General features: G+C 39.6%; 1 protein-coding gene across 1 annotated transcript in view; it reads right to left on the reverse strand.

Moving 5' to 3' along the window:
* Positions 1-1,893: 1,893 nt before the first annotated feature.
* Positions 1,894-16,905, reverse strand: part of TRPA1 (transient receptor potential cation channel subfamily A member 1) — a 61,716-nt gene continuing 46,704 nt past the window's right edge. The window contains exons 18-27 of the mRNA XM_061604829.1: positions 16,815-16,885; positions 16,080-16,221; positions 15,799-15,888; positions 15,445-15,614; positions 12,612-12,741; positions 11,300-11,482; positions 7,199-7,267; positions 6,036-6,146; positions 5,303-5,400; positions 1,894-3,603 (exon numbers count right to left, since the gene is read on the reverse strand). Of these exons, the coding sequence (XP_061460813.1) occupies positions 3,405-3,603; positions 5,303-5,400; positions 6,036-6,146; positions 7,199-7,267; positions 11,300-11,482; positions 12,612-12,741; positions 15,445-15,614; positions 15,799-15,888; positions 16,080-16,221; positions 16,815-16,885 (1,263 nt within the window). The 3' untranslated portion in view covers positions 1,894-3,404. The remainder of the gene's footprint in view (positions 3,604-5,302; positions 5,401-6,035; positions 6,147-7,198; positions 7,268-11,299; positions 11,483-12,611; positions 12,742-15,444; positions 15,615-15,798; positions 15,889-16,079; positions 16,222-16,814; positions 16,886-16,905) is intronic.

Here is a 16,905-nt window from a genome sequence, read left to right on the forward strand (position 1 = left end):
ACTATCATCGTGGAACATAGGTAAATCCAATTCATACATTTAATCATTTTAGGTATGGGTGCACTTATTTGTTCAATCCATCTGAATCTTGGTAGATCTGATTACCCTTCGGAAGTAGTACAACACCTGAATGTTTCATAGTTTAAATGGAAAACACTAAAGTTCTAGGCTTTAGAAGACAGGCTAGCAATCCATTGTACTAAGTGCAGAAAGGAAAAATGAATGAGAAACAAAATAAATGAGACTATAATTAATGGGAACAAAATGACTGGAGGTGCCAGAAATGACACAGAACAAATAAAAAAATCCTCCCTAATGTATTTACCATTTCATAAATTGGTACTTTTTCACATAAACTTAATCACTTGCCAAACAAACAAAAACATTAATGCAAACAGCACAACCCAGTTAACCCTAAGCACTATGCAGCACAATCTTAAACCTGTGTACTTGGAAGTACAATTCTCCAGTTTCAATGGAACTTCTATATACATGTTCACAGGATTCCAGCCTTAAATTTCAATTGATTTAAGTGGAGGAGCTAAGCAGAGGGTTTAACTCTCTCCCATGGACATCAGTGAGACTGAAAAGGAGTAACTAGATCATTCATCGACTTAAATCAATATAAAATATACCTGAGTATATGACAGGAGTGTGCATCAGATTTGGATGAATCCTGAATCAAAGTAGGCTGCTTTGTACAGATTTCAAGCTTGCCAGAACTAAAGCAGGATCTCTCTAAACCACCTCAAACCAAAGTAGAAACTTCTGGAACTACAGGTATTTGAGGTGATTCAGACTCAGACACTAAAAAAATCTCCCTGCAGATTGTGCGTCTACAAAAATTGAAATACTTCTCGTCACGCTTGCCAAAACCAGAAAATGCCAGCATAGGAAGAAGGAAGAGAAGCGTTCTTTTGTGATTGACAGGTTTAGCTTCTAATCGGAGGGAATATATTTACTTCTGCTCTCCAAGCACAGTGCTTTAGGGAAGGGATGTTGAAGTAATATATAATCTTGTTCTGGCCTGTTCTGTGGTATTTGTTAGTTCTACTAGTGGTGCTTGCTCTGAAAATGCTGGACATTCGTCCTTCTGTCTCTGTGCCACATGCTCATATATCTACACCTGTTAAATTAGCTTTGCATTTAGTTTTTGTGCCAACTGAGCAGAATACAAACCTGAACCTGTTTTTCATTCATCATAACTCTAGCCTCTGCACCCATGCTTCTGAAGATTTGCAATTTACTTTCCTAGGTGTGCTTCTATGATGTATTTTTTAAAATTAGATTTGTATCCCGCCATTCCTCCCATTAGGAGCCCATTGTATGCCATTTTCATAATAAAATAACTGCCCACAATACCACAGAGAGGGAGGGAAATCCCTTTTAGTTTCCTGGCCCCCATCAAATTTAAAGGCACCTAGCACACACACACAAAAATAAACGACCTGGAGTCATCTGTCTGTAATTTTGAAGGTTTCTTATTCAGAGATATATTTATGATACCCACTCCAAAACTCTAAATGCTCTTCTTGCAGAAAAACCACTGCAGCTATTCTTCGAAATTCGGCAGTATCCGTCTCCACAGAAGGGGCTACTATGCCTGCAAATTTTAGCCACTTCTGGCAAAAAAGGAGGGGCTGGATTCCCAGGACCTATTTGTCTGTAGTCTGGCAGGGCTACTGTCTGCAAATTTGGCCTAATTCTGTCAAACAGAAAGAAGCTATACCTGTTTTTAAATTTCCCCATAATACTGAATGGGTGAGGCCCAAATCTGTATTTTTCTGAACTGAGATTCATCTTCAGACCCCAAGCTAAATTGGATAGCCTCTTTATCATTTTCCAAAACACCAAATCTTTGGTCTGAACCAAATCTTGTGTTGTATGAGCTAATAAATAATATCCAAAGTGATTCCATGATTTAAAATCATGCTTTTTCTAAATTTCTAAAGCAGGTATTTATATTTTAATTACCTCAGCATTAATGGAGCCTGTATTTTAGTTCTAGAACTGTGTAATCTACAAGGTGAGCCAATTTCAAAAACTGGATTTGATCATTAATTTCAGCATTAGCATGACATTAGTGATCAAGATAAACCAGATCCCATTCATTTCAATGGGTCTTGACAGGGAAGATGTCTAAAAAAAAAATTAAGAAAGTTTATACTACTTGTAATTGTCACTTAACCTGTATTTTTGTCCTCTGCTCTTTAGTTTGTATTGACACCTGCACAACCTAAGCAGATATTATATATAAAAAAACTTATCCTTCCATCAGATCACATAAAAAGTCTTGCATAACTTTCTGAACTCCATCCAGGACCTTATCCTGCAGCCTCTTTCTACCTAGCATGACTTCCAAAGAAGTCAAGCACCAGTACTACCTACTAGTATATTTTGAGACATAGACCAGTGACTTAAGTGGGGCGTGTGCTGACTTGAGTATTCTATAAACCAAATATTTGCCACATTAAATCACTGTTTTTCATATTCAATCCAAAGCATTCACTTTAACATTGGGTTAGTTTGATCTGAATTTTATTAGCAAAGCTGCTATTGTTCATAGCCACACTACATGTGGATATATACAGAGCTAAGAAGCTAAGGTATTATATTTCACATAATCTCTAGCTGGGAACATCTTTCCTCAGTTAAGGAAGAGTTGATGCAGAAATATACAGATATGAAATATATCCATGTTCAAACAGAGTTTTGGTATAGCCAGCAATGGCTAGTGAGGTGGTATTCTGGCAGATAGCACCAGCCAGTGATGGTGGGAAGGGAAAGCCAGCTTTCAACAGTAGCCATCAGCAGAGGGCTAGGAAACAGGACTGTCTTAGACAGCAACATTCAAGCAAGTAGTTGCTGACTAGTTAGGATGGGTAGGATAGAACAGAATAGGAAAGTTGGAAGGGGCCTATAGTTCATCAAGTCTAACCCCCTGCTCAGTGCAGGAATCCAACTTAAAGCATACTAGACAGGTGACTGTCCTAGGTAATTGGTTCCATTGTCATACTGCTCTAGTGTAGAGGGGCTAGTGAAAACTGCTAGTTAGTCAGCAGCCACATGCTTGCGTAGTGCTGATGAAGTTCTGTGCTTAGCAGAAGGCATCAGGAAGAACTGTGAGGCAGGGACAGTCTTCTCCAGGCAAGTACTTGCTGACTAGTCGGGATGATTAGGACAGAGAAGACTGAAAGTCAGTCAGCCACAACACACTTGCATAGGGCTGACTAGGATGGCCCCACTGCTGCCTCTGGCTATAGTTATATATAGTTATAATGGTTATAGTTATAGTTACAGTAAAAGGCAAGATTTTCTCTCTCCTCTTGCTTGACCCTCAGTAGTAGACGATTCCTACTTGAAAGCACCCTCTTCAACTGCTGCTGGGTGCAGCTCCAGCAAGGTTAGTCACATTTGGATTTCATTGCCTGTAATACTGTATCCCATTTACTGTTCTTATGCTCCAACTGCTGCTTCCTAAATTTGTGCTGGAATAGATCATTTGGGTCTTCATCCTCAGCCTCAGATATGATTTCCATTTTTTGAACAACCAGTTTAAGGAGGTCATGCTGTTTCTCCATAAGTGTTGCAATATCCTTAAGCCTAAAACATAAACAATATTTATTTTTTATAATCAGGCAACAGAACTATTCACAACATTGAAGACAAAAACTATATTTCAAGATATTTCATTCATCTCCTTTGGAAAAAACTTGCACTTAGAGCATACTTATATTAGTTTAGCATATATGTTTCCATATTTCAGGGTATTTAAATTTAGTTGTGATCCAGAGAGCTGCATCAATCCACAGGAAAAACAGGAAGGAAAATAGCAGCATACAAAAGGATTCATTCTTTAGAAGTATGAACATATTTCAATACTGCTGCCCTTTATCAACAGCATTTTACTACCCCTTTCATAGAATACAGATTATCTTCTTTCGTCTGTTTTATGTCCTCATTTTGATCCAGTTTGTTTCTGATGCAAGGGTAGGGGTTGTTCTACCTTAATGCTTCTAAAGGTGTATTGAGGCATGGACTATGGAAGGCATGGACAACACCTTGGTTCTTTCCACTTTCCTTAGCCATTTTTGGATGTCCTGTCTAGGCCATAAGGTGGACATGGTACAGGCTGTATCTTCTTCAACCAAGTGTATGGGTTGATAGTGGTAGCGAATAACAGAATAATTTTTCTAAAATCTTTGATTAATCTGGACTGTCAATCTTTAATAATAATAATAATAATAATTTTATTTTTGAGTCGCCTATCTGACCAAGTGAACGGCCACTCTAGGCGACTTACATGATAATAAAATACAATATAAGAACCAAAATACAATATAAAAAATTACTATAAACACCAATTAATAACAACAATTAAAAGACTAACCTACCCCAACGATCCCATAGGCCTGCCTGAACAACCAGGTCTTCAGAGTCTGGTGGAAACTAGTCAGGGAGGGGGCATGGCAAAGATCGAACAGGAGGGAGTTCCAGAGGGTGGGAGCCACGATCGAAAATGCCCTCTCTCTGGTCTGCACCAGCCTAGCTGATTTGGCTGGTGGGACCGAGAGAAGGTCTTGTGTGGCTGATCTTGTCAGGCGGCATGATTGGTGATGCTGGAGGCGCTCCTTCAGATAAACTGGGCCAAGACCGTATAGGGCCTTAAAGGTCAATACCAACACCTTGAATTGGGCCCGGTACACAACTGGTAGCCAGTGTAGATCTATTAACACCGGAGTGATATGATCACGGCGACGGCTGTTCTTACTCAAATGTGCCGCCGCATTTTGTACCAGCTGCAGTTTCCGGACCGTTTTCAAGGGTAACCCCACGTAGAGCGCATTACAGTAGTCTAAACGGGAGGAGACCAAGGCATGTATCACCCGTGGGAGCAAATGGACAGGAAGGTAGGGTTGCAGCCTTCGTATCAGATGCAATCTTTGTCTTTGGAGTATGATTTTGAAAAGGTAACATCTGAGAAACTTGGTGGTAGTCTGATAATAGAAGATTATCTTGATTCTGCTAAGGTTTCAGTTTGAGACATAAGTTATGAACAAGTCATTCTATAAGTTGACTTATAAAAGTCACTACCACTTCTGAGACTGATGGTCTCAAAATATATTACAAATATTGTTCCAAGATGTTTAATTAAATTATCTGAATCTATTAGGCTCAGTAAAAATAATGGGCCATAGTCTGACTGCATGCTATGTGTTTTGAATGACTCTTAAATAGACAAGAACACTTTGCTATTAACATTTTTTTTGTACAGACATTAACCCTCCCAAAAAACAAATACCTGTACTTCTGTTTTAATACTTCTAGTTCTAAAGATGAGTCAGGATTCTGAGTATCAGTTGCTTTCCAATCACAGCCAAACCAATATTGGAACACACTCTACAAAAAACAAAAATTTAAATGAGAATTAGTAGTGATTGGGAGAACTCCTCTGACAGACTTGGAACTAGACTCAGCAGAAACTGAACTGTTTTCCAGAACTTGTAGAACAGCTCAGTTTATTTCAAGTCTTATTCTGAGCCCAATTTGGACTCTGTCATGCCCTCAATGATGTCACTGGCCCAGCAAAAGGGTCCATTTTCTCCCCAACGCAGCCGGTAATCCTCTAAGCACCCCCACTTCCCTCCTCCTTCCCTTTGTTGATGCTGTACCAATGGCATGAAGAAACATAGAGGGTAAAGGGAAGAGATCTCCATCCCTCCTTCTCCCATCCCTGCCAGAGCAACAAAGGTAAGCGGAAGGGGGGATGGCGGAAGGAAATCACAGAGTGTGGCTTATGTTCTTTTTTAGCTCAGATTTTAATGAGAGCTGGGCAAGACCTTTCTGGGTAGTAATATGTATAAAATAAGCATTATGAAACCAACAAGATAGTTTCCAGAGAGATTGCCTTACTTCTCTCTATTGATTTGGATACGAAAATACTTTATTCAATTAAGTTATCAGCCCTTTTCTTTTTGGCTAAAAGCATTGAGGGCCAGAATACAATTTAGAAGGATATTTTTTATCCAGCTTACCATGAATCCACAATATCTTGGCCTATTAGGATACACAGTGATTGATTCCTGGTCAACTCTGCTGAGAAACCAATATGGTAGTTTTTTCTCCAAATTTGTGTGAAGAATGACCTAAACAAAATGAGTATTTATTTTATTATAAATTACCAATTCCACAAAGCCAGAATTATAATTATGTAAATCATCTCCATTATAATTTTGTACTCCCTGGACTAGTTATGTGTGCAGCAGAAAAATAATAGCTGGTACTGAAAGATTCAACAGTATAAAGCTTAAACTGTTTTTTGGACAGGAACTAAGTTAAGGCCTCCATCCCTCAACATAGGTGACTAGTATGCTCAAAACTGGTAAGTGCCTCTGTCTGGTAGGTGTGAGCACATAGATCCTTGCACACCATAGCATACTCATAGTGTTGTGCATGATGATCTTTCAATTGGAGCCTAGGCTATTATTGTAAAAATAGCTTAAGTGTAATAGTTCTTAAACTGTTATAATTAGAGATGCTGCCAGAATTTGTAATCCCCATGCCCAGATTACAAACTCTAGTCGCTCATTAGGCTTGCTGCAAATAAGAGTCAAACATTACAACTTCCCCAGTTTCTTCCTGAATTTTCATACAAGCTATAAATTAACTGAACTCCTCCTACTCAGCCCTGCCTCCTGTGAGTCTCCATATCCCCTTCACCCTCTGCTTCCTTCCAACCTCTTTGATTGCTTTACATACCAGCTGAGGCTCTGGCTCCAGGAAGCAGGAAGAAAGACAGAAGTTTTCTTTCCTTCCCCCTTACTGACAGGCACAGAGAAAACTACATTTCCTAGTACTTCTGACACTTAAATCACTGCCATAGTGACAGCATGTGTTGAGCACAGAAAGAGACTTCCATTTCTCCTTCATGCTTCTGGAGCTGCTGCCGCAGCTGCTGCAAAATGAACTAGTAAGAGTGTTTGGAGCCCCATGGAGAGATTTGAAAGCTCTTGGTGGGTTAAGGAATGGATCAGGCCTCATTAAGCCCTGACTTGGAGGAACAGTGGAGTCCCATTTAACACAAATTGGCTTTAAAAAAACCCAAACAATTTTTCAATTCCAAGCCAGTTCAATGTTAACCAGGGGAAAGGTTTCATCCATTTCAATCAATATCAAATCTGTAATGTGTGTCACTAACCTGCATTGCTATTCTTTTCAGTGCAGCATATTTTTGCACCTCTGCAATGTCCCCAACAGCCAAACCAATCTATAAAAGGCAAAGCAGAATTAACAAGCCCATTTTGATTTCCTTGATTTTTCCACATTTCAGTTCTGTTCCTCAAGTCAAGTCAAGTGTCTTTATTACAGTCAATGACCCATCCAAGAAATAAAATAAAATAAAAATTAAATAGTCAAATACAGGCAGCTTCTAGTCAATTAATCAGTCATACATTAGGACTAGTAAAATAGTAATAATAGCAAATGATTAGATGAAATATTGATGACCAAATGGTATACATTTGCACTGGCTTATATATAAAAACTTAACAAATAAATACAGATGTACATTGAGACTAATAAAATAATAATAATATCAAATAGTTAGGTGGGATATTGATGACCAAGTCATATACGTTTAGACTGACTTATATATAAAAACTTGGCAACTGGAATCAGATGTGGACTATTCTTACCAGACAGAAGCCTAGATGTCCAGTGCTCTAAGGAGCTATTAGAGTACTTTTGGATATAAGGTAAAATGAGTTGATTCCTTTCCACAGAATAAAATGGGCAGACATAGAGAATATGAGCAAGCGATTCTATGTGACCTAACCTGCACGGGCATAGACGTTGGTCTAGGGGAATACCCTGAAATCTGCCCTCCAAAAGAGCAGAATCTAAGCAGTTGAAGCGAGCCTTCGAAAAAGCTAGTCGATATTTAGGATTCGTAAGGATCTCCAAATAAGGTGCATATTTTGGTAAATTATAGCTCAAGTTGTGATGTAGGGGAGAGCAGACTTTGGCTGCTGCTTGTAACATTGATAGTCTATCAATGTCCTTGAGGCGCGAGATGATAATCTGTTTGGCCTTATTAAAATTTTGGGAAGATGGAAATTCTGTTGAAAGGCCTAAATAAGGAAGCTTATCTATAAAGGATTTCTTCCAGGTGGAAAGGAACATATCTTCCTCTAGGAGCGACAGATAACCCAGTAAGCATGCATAAGCAATTTTGGCCCAAAAATTATAAGCAAGAGACCATGCATGGCACTCAACCAAGCTTAGACCAGCTTCTAATCTCAAGACCGCGCTGGGGATGCACTTTGGAATCCCAAAAATTCGGCGTAGAAAGATGGACAAAACTGCTTCAACTGTAGAGTTAAAGGCATATATCCATAGCGGAACACCATATAATAATTGGGCCAGCACTTTGGCTCTGAAAACCTCAATGGCTGCTGGTATAAATTGCCCTCCTTTATTATAATAGTAGTGTATAATGCCCTTCAGAGTGTTCCGAGCGGCAGCAACTGCCGCACGAATGTGAGGCACCCAGGAGAGGGAAGAGTGAAAAATCATACCCAAATATTTATAAGATCTAACTTGCTCGATAGAGTGGCCATTAATTTTCCATCTAAAGGTCGAAAAGGATTTTGAAAACACCAATATTTTTGTTTTGTTGAAATTAATTGTTGGTGAATTCTCTGAGCAATAGTTCATGAAGACTCTAATCAAACGTATGAGGCCTACTTTGGAAAAGGAAAGCAGGGCCGCATCGTCAGCATAGAGCAGAAGGGGGCATCGACTTCCATGGATTTTGGGAGAATGGAAATCAGGCGCCAAGCAGTTAGGGGCCAGATCATTGAGAAAAAGGTTGAAAAGGAGGGGAGCCAATACACAACCTTGTCTGACTTCTTTTACCGTGTGGATTGGATTGGTGAGACCTCCATTGCGTCCACAACGGACGCGGAGCAAGGTGTCGAGATGGAGATTGTATATCAGAAACAACAGCCTTTTGTCGATAGAGGTTTTGGCCAATTTGGCCCAAAGTATGTCCCTCGAGATGGAATCAAAGGCAGACTTCAGGTCAATGAAAGCGGCATAGAGGCCGCTCCCAACATGATTCCTGTATTTTTCCGCCAAATGATGCAGGAGGATACAGTGATCCATGACAGATCTACTGCTCCTGAAGCCTGCCTGTTCCCATCCAATTACATTTTCCACCTCCATCCAGTTATGTAGTTTCCTCCTTAAATAGGTGGCATATAACTTTCCAATGACAGAAAGCAAGCTAATTGGCCTATAACTGGCGGGCGCATCCCTGGGGCCTTTTTTGTAAATGGGCACGACTATGGCTTCCTTCCAAGCCTGGGGAAAGTGTCCAGTGTTGTTGATCAAAGTGAATAGGTTGGCCAGAATAGGAGCCCACCAGTTCTGTTCCTCATGAACGTTATTTTTGACAGGAAATATATTATTCCTAAATGTATGGGTCTTTAAAATAAAAAGTAACCTTCCAGCACACAATTACACATGCTTATGTTCCAGTGAAGCAAAGTATTTGTTCACATACAAATTTAGGAAATATTTTGCATAATACCATATCTATATTATCTAGCTACATTCACAGTATCAAAATCACTTATTTTCTTTTAGAGATTTATATCCCACTGTTCACATATGTTTCAACGAAGCTATCAAAATCAAATAACAAAATCAATAAAACAATCTAAGAAACAAAAAAGATGGTCAGCAGACAAAAACACAACGGACCAGTGAATTTAAAAAAAAAACACCTTTAAAACAGTCATCAAATTAGAAGGAATAGATATCATAAAAGGTCATCAGATGATATTACAAGCCTGAGACAATAGGCTGGGTTTATGCAATTTTTTGTATAGCTTTTAGTTGATTGTTTTATTGGATTTAATTTGTGAACCACCTAGAAGACATGGTTAATTGAGCAGTATATTTGGAAGTTCCACAGCACAGGCATCACCACTGAGAAGACCTTCTTTCTGGTATCCACCCACCTCACCTCATAAGGCAGGGCACCCACAGAAGGGCCTCTGATTATCTTAGCAGATAGTCAAGTTAATGTGAGCAAAGATGATTCTTTAGATACTCCTTTCTCTGCTGTTTAGGACTTAAACCCAACACAGCTCACTGACCTGAGCCTGGAAACTAACTGGCACCCAGTGGAGATCTCTTTACACTGGCATAATATGCTCACAGCAGTTGGGTCCCATTAGCAGTTTGACTGGCACATTTGAACCAACTATAATTTTTCTGAAGCTCTTTAAGAACAGCAGCCTAGGTGCTACTAGAGCATGAATAACTGTGGCCAGGTTCAGTTCCGAGATGCAGTTGTCAGTGCTGTAAGCTAGTAATGCTGCTTGAGCATCCATCATCAAAGATGGATATAGCGCACAGCAAGCAATGAATCTGGACCTTAAGAGGAATGCAACCCCATTTAAAACATGCTGAAAACCACTGAATTAATAAACCATCCATCCAGATTCAATCTAAGAAACTAGTTAGTCTAGGGACATTGTATTCATATTGCTAGAATTCTGCAGCCAAATTAATCGAGCTGAAGTGTAAGGGTTAGATGGTAAGAACATCTGGTTCTGCGTTAAGCTCATTAGGTGAGCTTGGGCCAATCATGCATTTAGGTCTAACCGATTTCATAGGATTGTTGCAAGGATCAAATAGGTGATTGTGTGTGCAGACACGCACATGCACATGTCAGAGGAAACAATAACTTAATTTCAATGGATAGTCTCACACTACCATGACTCAGGAACCTTGCAGTGCACAGCAGAGGACACTTATGAGGATAAGGTTCAAGCAGCGTCTTTGTGATAGAACAGTCAGCATCTTATTTGGGGCCCTCCTACCTAGAGGACACAGCCCTGCCATTATTCTCTGACTCACAGGATGAGCCCCATGCAGTATGTCCATCTCTCCAGCCTAGCAGAAGTCAAAGACTGCAAAATAAGGCAAGAGCCCTTTAATAATTAGCCTGTTTTTGCAGGGAGATGGAGCTTACCACACTCTAGTCTCATCAGCCATCATAATGCTTCAATTGGCTCTAGCTCCCCACTGAGACAATGTCTGCCTGAAGATGCCTCAGGATTTGTCTGCCCACACCAAGCCAAAAAAACAAATATTGCCCATGCTCTGCTATGTACACACTATAAATTATCGTCTACATCACTTTTCCTCAAATTGGCAAAAATTATACACACACAAACACAGCTTGTTCATGTCATCAGTCTTCATATTTAACAAGCTTAATTCTTACCAACAAGTTCATAAGAAGGATTGGAATAAGCAGAGAGAAAATAATGAACATTACAAAACTTGAAAATGGATAAGGCAGATGATTGGTGAGCAACGGTTCAAGGAAAGCCTCACGATAATTGATATCTCCTAGCATCATGGCAAATGTTTGCATTACAGAAAGATATGGAGTGCCATATGTTTCCTACAAAGGAATAAAATATGAGAAAAGAGAAATAATTTTTTTTTATGGCATCATGTGGCAATAGCTTTCTGCTATTTGTTTGCAGACACACACCCATACACATTGTGTGCACTCTTCCTCTTCCCCTAGATTCAGAGAAACAAGGCTGCATTATCTAGCAAATTGTCAACTCAACTGATACTATTCCTTTTTCCTTTTCCTTTTTAATAGAAATATCTCTCGTATATTCTCTTTAACACACTTAGGTGCAACACTATACACACTTACCTGGAAATAAGTTTCATTGAGTTCAGTGACGCTTACAGAGCAATCCTATCCTCCTGTTGCCTCCATCAAATGGCAGAGTTACTGCAGTAGCAGCAGTTGGGGTCAGGCAGATTGGGCCTGGATCAAGCTGGCCAACACTAGCTGAGAGCAGCTTGGGATCCAGCTCACTTTGCATTTAGATTTCCCCATTTGGGGGCTGCCACAAGTGTGGATACTGGGTGGCGAACCTCCCGCCTGCCGATTCAACAGGAGGTGGGGGAGGTCTGCACTGGCAGAGTGACACAAGTGTTACTTCATCTGTGGTGGGAGGCTGGCTGAGGTGGCTGAAGTGAATGAAGGGATGCCTCCACTCCCCACAGCCCAGTGTAAGAGGGGGTGGATTGCAACCTGAAGGACTGAACTGTTAAGAGACATTCTCATTGACTGCTGTAAAGTGCAGGTTACACTAAGAAAGCCAAGTCACCCAAACAAAGTTTGTTGAAAGCATTTATTTGCCACCTTCATCCCAGAGCAAATCTACAATGAAAATTAAAAACAATTCAAAAATAAAATATAGAATAAAACTTTTTTCAAACACCCCCCCGCAACAACATAACTAAACAATAATCAATGTTAACTAGCAGAATGGAAAATGTCCAGTGTTCAAAATACAACTTCCTTCCAGTACTTAAACACAAATCATTAAAATGCCTGAGATAATAAAAGCATCAACCTGATGCCCATTAGTCCCAGGGTTTATGAATGCCAAATGCAAAACACACAAGAGTTTTTGTAACATGCATTGTTGATAAAATATTTTTGTAAAAAAAGGCGGAATTTCTTTTTATTAGTAATAAAAATACAATATGGTGTCATTTCAAACCTGTGAACCAAGAAGAACGTGGAAGCTGAGGCCAAAGGCTAACATCAAGAAGAAGAACACCACAGCGATCCGAAGCAATGTCCTCAAAATTTCCCAAAACATCACAATATATATTCCATAACTTTCAAATCTAGGAAGATACATGGGCAGAAAACATGACAAACAAACTTCTCAAATTAAACACACACACACGTAGTTTCAATTTCACAGTAATGCCAATGTATTATGCTGCTTTGAAGTACTCCTAAATTTATATGGGTGGTACAGTGTATTCACTTTCACTGACAATTTCCCCCATCCAGTAATTAAGATTTAGGCTTCCTGATATGATTTCCATGTTGGTAAAGTCACTTTCTCCTTCAGAAGCAATAGCTTTTTTTTTTTTGAACCCAGGCAACTCTGACTCTACACCAGGATTAGGGAACCTGTGACCCTCTATATGTTGTCAGACTTCATCTCCAGTTTTCCCGATTATTGGCTATGTTGACTGAGGCTGATGGGATTTGGAGTCCGGATTTGGAGGGCCACAAGTTCCCCATCCCTGCTCTAATGAGTCTTGAACTCAGCCCTTCTCAGGCACGATGTCAGTGAAGTTCACTCCCCACTTCCAGTAATTCTTGCCTCATATCAAGATGAACATTATGAATACCCCAAAATGCGTATTTTCAAATATAAATTAAATATGAAATAAGAATTGGGAGTCTTTCCAGGCTTCTTAGCAAAGCAATGGAGATGTATCTCCATTGTTTTGTTAGGGCACTGAAAGGGATGGGATCTGTTGGTCAGTGCTCAGGGCTGGCGCCGGACATGCCGGGGCCCTTGGGCACCAGCTTGCCCCGGGCCCTGGCACACGCACACACACACACATGCCTACCTGTCTTTCACAGGGAGGGAGCTTCTGCTGCCTGCCTGTTCGCTGGCTCCGTCTCTCCTGTCTTTTGCAGCTGCACAGGCTGCTACACACGTGCAACGCTGCCATCAACCAAGATGGCATAATAGGCTTCAGCCTCTCAGGGAAACCTCGGATACCATCTTGGTTAATGGCAGTCCTGCACACACAGCTGCGAAAGATAGGCGAGACGGGTAGATGGAGCGAGCGAATGAGTGGGTGGAAGAAGCTCCCTCTCTGTAATCTGTGGCAGCTACTCTGCTGCGGATCACGGAAAAGGAGTGCTACTCTTCCCCCACCCTATTAAGAGGCCCCTCAGGCTCCAGGGGCCCTCAGCCAGGGCTTGACCTGGCTGCCCTTTGGGAATAATCCTGTCAGTGCTGGTTCAAAAGTATTCTGTCAACCTAACAGGCTGGCACTGATTCAAGTTCGTTTTGTATCTCCTAGCCACTGCTTCTACCAATCTATGTTTATTTTTACTGGGAAAAATAGTGATACCAAGTTGTAACACCTAACAAACATTTCTGTCGATATTGATATTTTTTAAAGGAAATACAGATATTTTGATGGAAATATCAATATTTCCTTTAAAAATGATATTTTGAAGAAAATATTGATATTTTAAAAGGAAATTAATAAATTATCATTCTTCAATCAATGTTTTAGAGATGGATTTATTTTTGTTAAAAGTCCATTTTCAAAAATAGCTGCAAACATTCACTACGTTAGAGTCCAACCCTTGGTGATTGAGAATAAGAAAATCAATAGAAAATTCGGTACCAAATCCAAATTGGGTGTAATTGTAGCATATCCCTAAAGGCTGCTTTGAACAGCTGCTCCCAGGAGAACTTGGGAGTCCAGGGCAAAAGCCCACCTCCATGGGCAACCTACTTATCCATGGAGTATGAGCTTTTGCCTCCACTCCCAGGTACTGGTGAAGGGGGGAGCTTTTCAATGCAGCAAAGCAATGAAATCATTCTCAGTTCTTTGCTGGCATCTGCTCTGTAGACCTGCTCTCAGGAAAATTCAGATTAGCTCAATTCATTGCTGAACCATTTACCAGTTTGGGGTAAACAACAAGGCATATTTCCAAGTCAATATGATGTGAGCTAGGGCTGGGTCCCTCATCTGTAATTCCCAGTCAACAGAACCTATTTTTCAAGGCACTAATGATATTATGCTGTTTTCATACAGAGCAAGTCTTACGTCCAATCTGCACTGCTGGAGGGAATTAGGATGTGGCAGACATTTCCCTCCACCTGGCTCTGTCAGGTTCCACTGGTGATGGTAGGAACTCTGTTGCTATGGAGGCCCCCAGTGCACCTGTTGATGGTGTAGGCCATTGACAGGCTACCACTGGCAATATTCCTGCTGGCCGTAGGCAGCATGAGGCCTCAAGAAGGACCTGAATGGAGGCAGAGCTGGGCCAGCCAAAGCTCCATTGGGTACTATGCTGATCCAGCTGCTATACAGAGGCCAAGAGCTGGCATAGTAAAAAATACTGACCCACCTTCCATCCTGGTTGGTGTGAGTAGTGGGGCTTCAGATAGCTCCACTGCTCTGTTCAGCCCTGTTGTGTGTCAGTGAAGAATCAGGATTGCTACCACAGTCTTCCAATATAATTTAAACTGTTCTGTAAAATGTGAAGCATACTAGCTTGCAACCTGTAACAAGCATTTCTGTTTATATCAGGTATGGGGAATTTTTGGCTTTCCAGATGTTGCTGAACTATAACTCTTATCATCTCTGGCCACTGGCCATACTTTCTGGATCTGATGGGTGTTGCAGTTCAGCAACATCTGGAGAACCAAAGGTTCCCCACACCTGGTTTATATAAATGCTATGGAAGTAATCATTACATGTCATTAAATAAAATGGATCTAAAGATAGTATATAACATTTCAAATTTATATGCTTTCTTGTAGAGTTAGCATTATGGTTTACCTTTGTAGGTATAGCAAAAAGTTCATCCATGACAAGAATATAGCAATTGCACCACACTCCCACTGTAAACGAACTGGGAGTTGAATAAATAAAGATGAGACAAAAATGATGTTCGTGGTATAAATTGTCCAGTCAAGGAGATTGGAATAATCCAATAGATACTTAAGTTTCTAGGGTATAAAAGACCAAAAAGCTGTTAATACTGTCAAATATGGATTAAAATAGATGATACTTCATATTCTCTCTGTATCAATTGAAGGCTGTTCCTTTCAAAAGAAATAATTTTGTTTTTAACTGCATATTAAAAAAACACTTCAAGAAATGTGGAAGTAAGGTCACAACATGTGCATATACCTGTTGGAAGAGCTGTATTATTTCTTTGACAATTCCAAATAAACTCATGATAAAAACCAAAGACATACACACTTTTATGAAGTATGAATCCTGAAATAGGAAAAAAAAGAAAAAAATATTATAAATGGTTGTCTATTATTATTTGATATAAGATATGCTCGTCCACCATCCACACAGAGCGGCAACTCTAATTTCAAGAGTTGCAGTTGCTCCCAGCATCTGGTCCTCAGACTTAGTGAAAGACCCATCCACCATCCCAATGTAATGAATTAAAATAATACCTTTTTCTCAAAAGGTCCTGCTTTAACAGTTCTGTTGTAAGACCCATCTGGTTCTATGTGTGTGATAAGGAGGGTTAGAGGTATTAAGCCAAGAGAATACACAGCTAGATTCATAAGATGTGCTCGAAATCCATAGGCCATCCTATAAAGCAAAATTAATTATGATTTTCAAAATATTATAAACAAATTGTGTTTTTATGTCACTGGGGAGAAGCATAAGTAGGATTTTTTCCCAGGGTAAAATACATAGTTCTGCCCAGTTGGAAGCAGGTTTCACTTTCACTTAAATTAATGGAATATGCATAAATAGATGTAATCTTTTAATTTTCTTAATCTTTCTACTTTTAACATGTATCCTTCTTAATTTGTGTTGTATTTCATTTTTGTTGTGCTTTCTGTTGTTTGTTTGTACATGTTTTTGTGATTTTTTACTATGATATATTGTATTTTATCTTGTTTGTTCACCGCCCTGAGAGCTATTCTGCTAAGGGCGGTATATAAATTGAAATAATAAATAAATAATAAATAATAATGTATATGATATGCGCTGTATATATAACTTGATATAACAGCTGTAGAGCTTCTGTAATTCACATTTCCACAAATTGGAAATCTCAATCATAAAGTTTTATCTTATTTCTCTGTTTCAATGAATCTTAAGGAGAACAAAATTAGTAGAACAGTGGAAACCTAGTAGTACTGTATAAATATAAATCTAGTAATGTAAATTCCTACCATTTCATGAGTAAATATTCTGTACAGACAGGATGACTTAGCAGTTCAACACGATTATGACGTACCATGGCCTAGAGAGAAAAAATGCAGA

Source organism: Rhineura floridana, chromosome 1 (genome assembly GCF_030035675.1).
Source record: "Rhineura floridana isolate rRhiFlo1 chromosome 1, rRhiFlo1.hap2, whole genome shotgun sequence".
Lineage (NCBI taxonomy): Eukaryota > Metazoa > Chordata > Lepidosauria > Squamata > Rhineuridae > Rhineura > Rhineura floridana.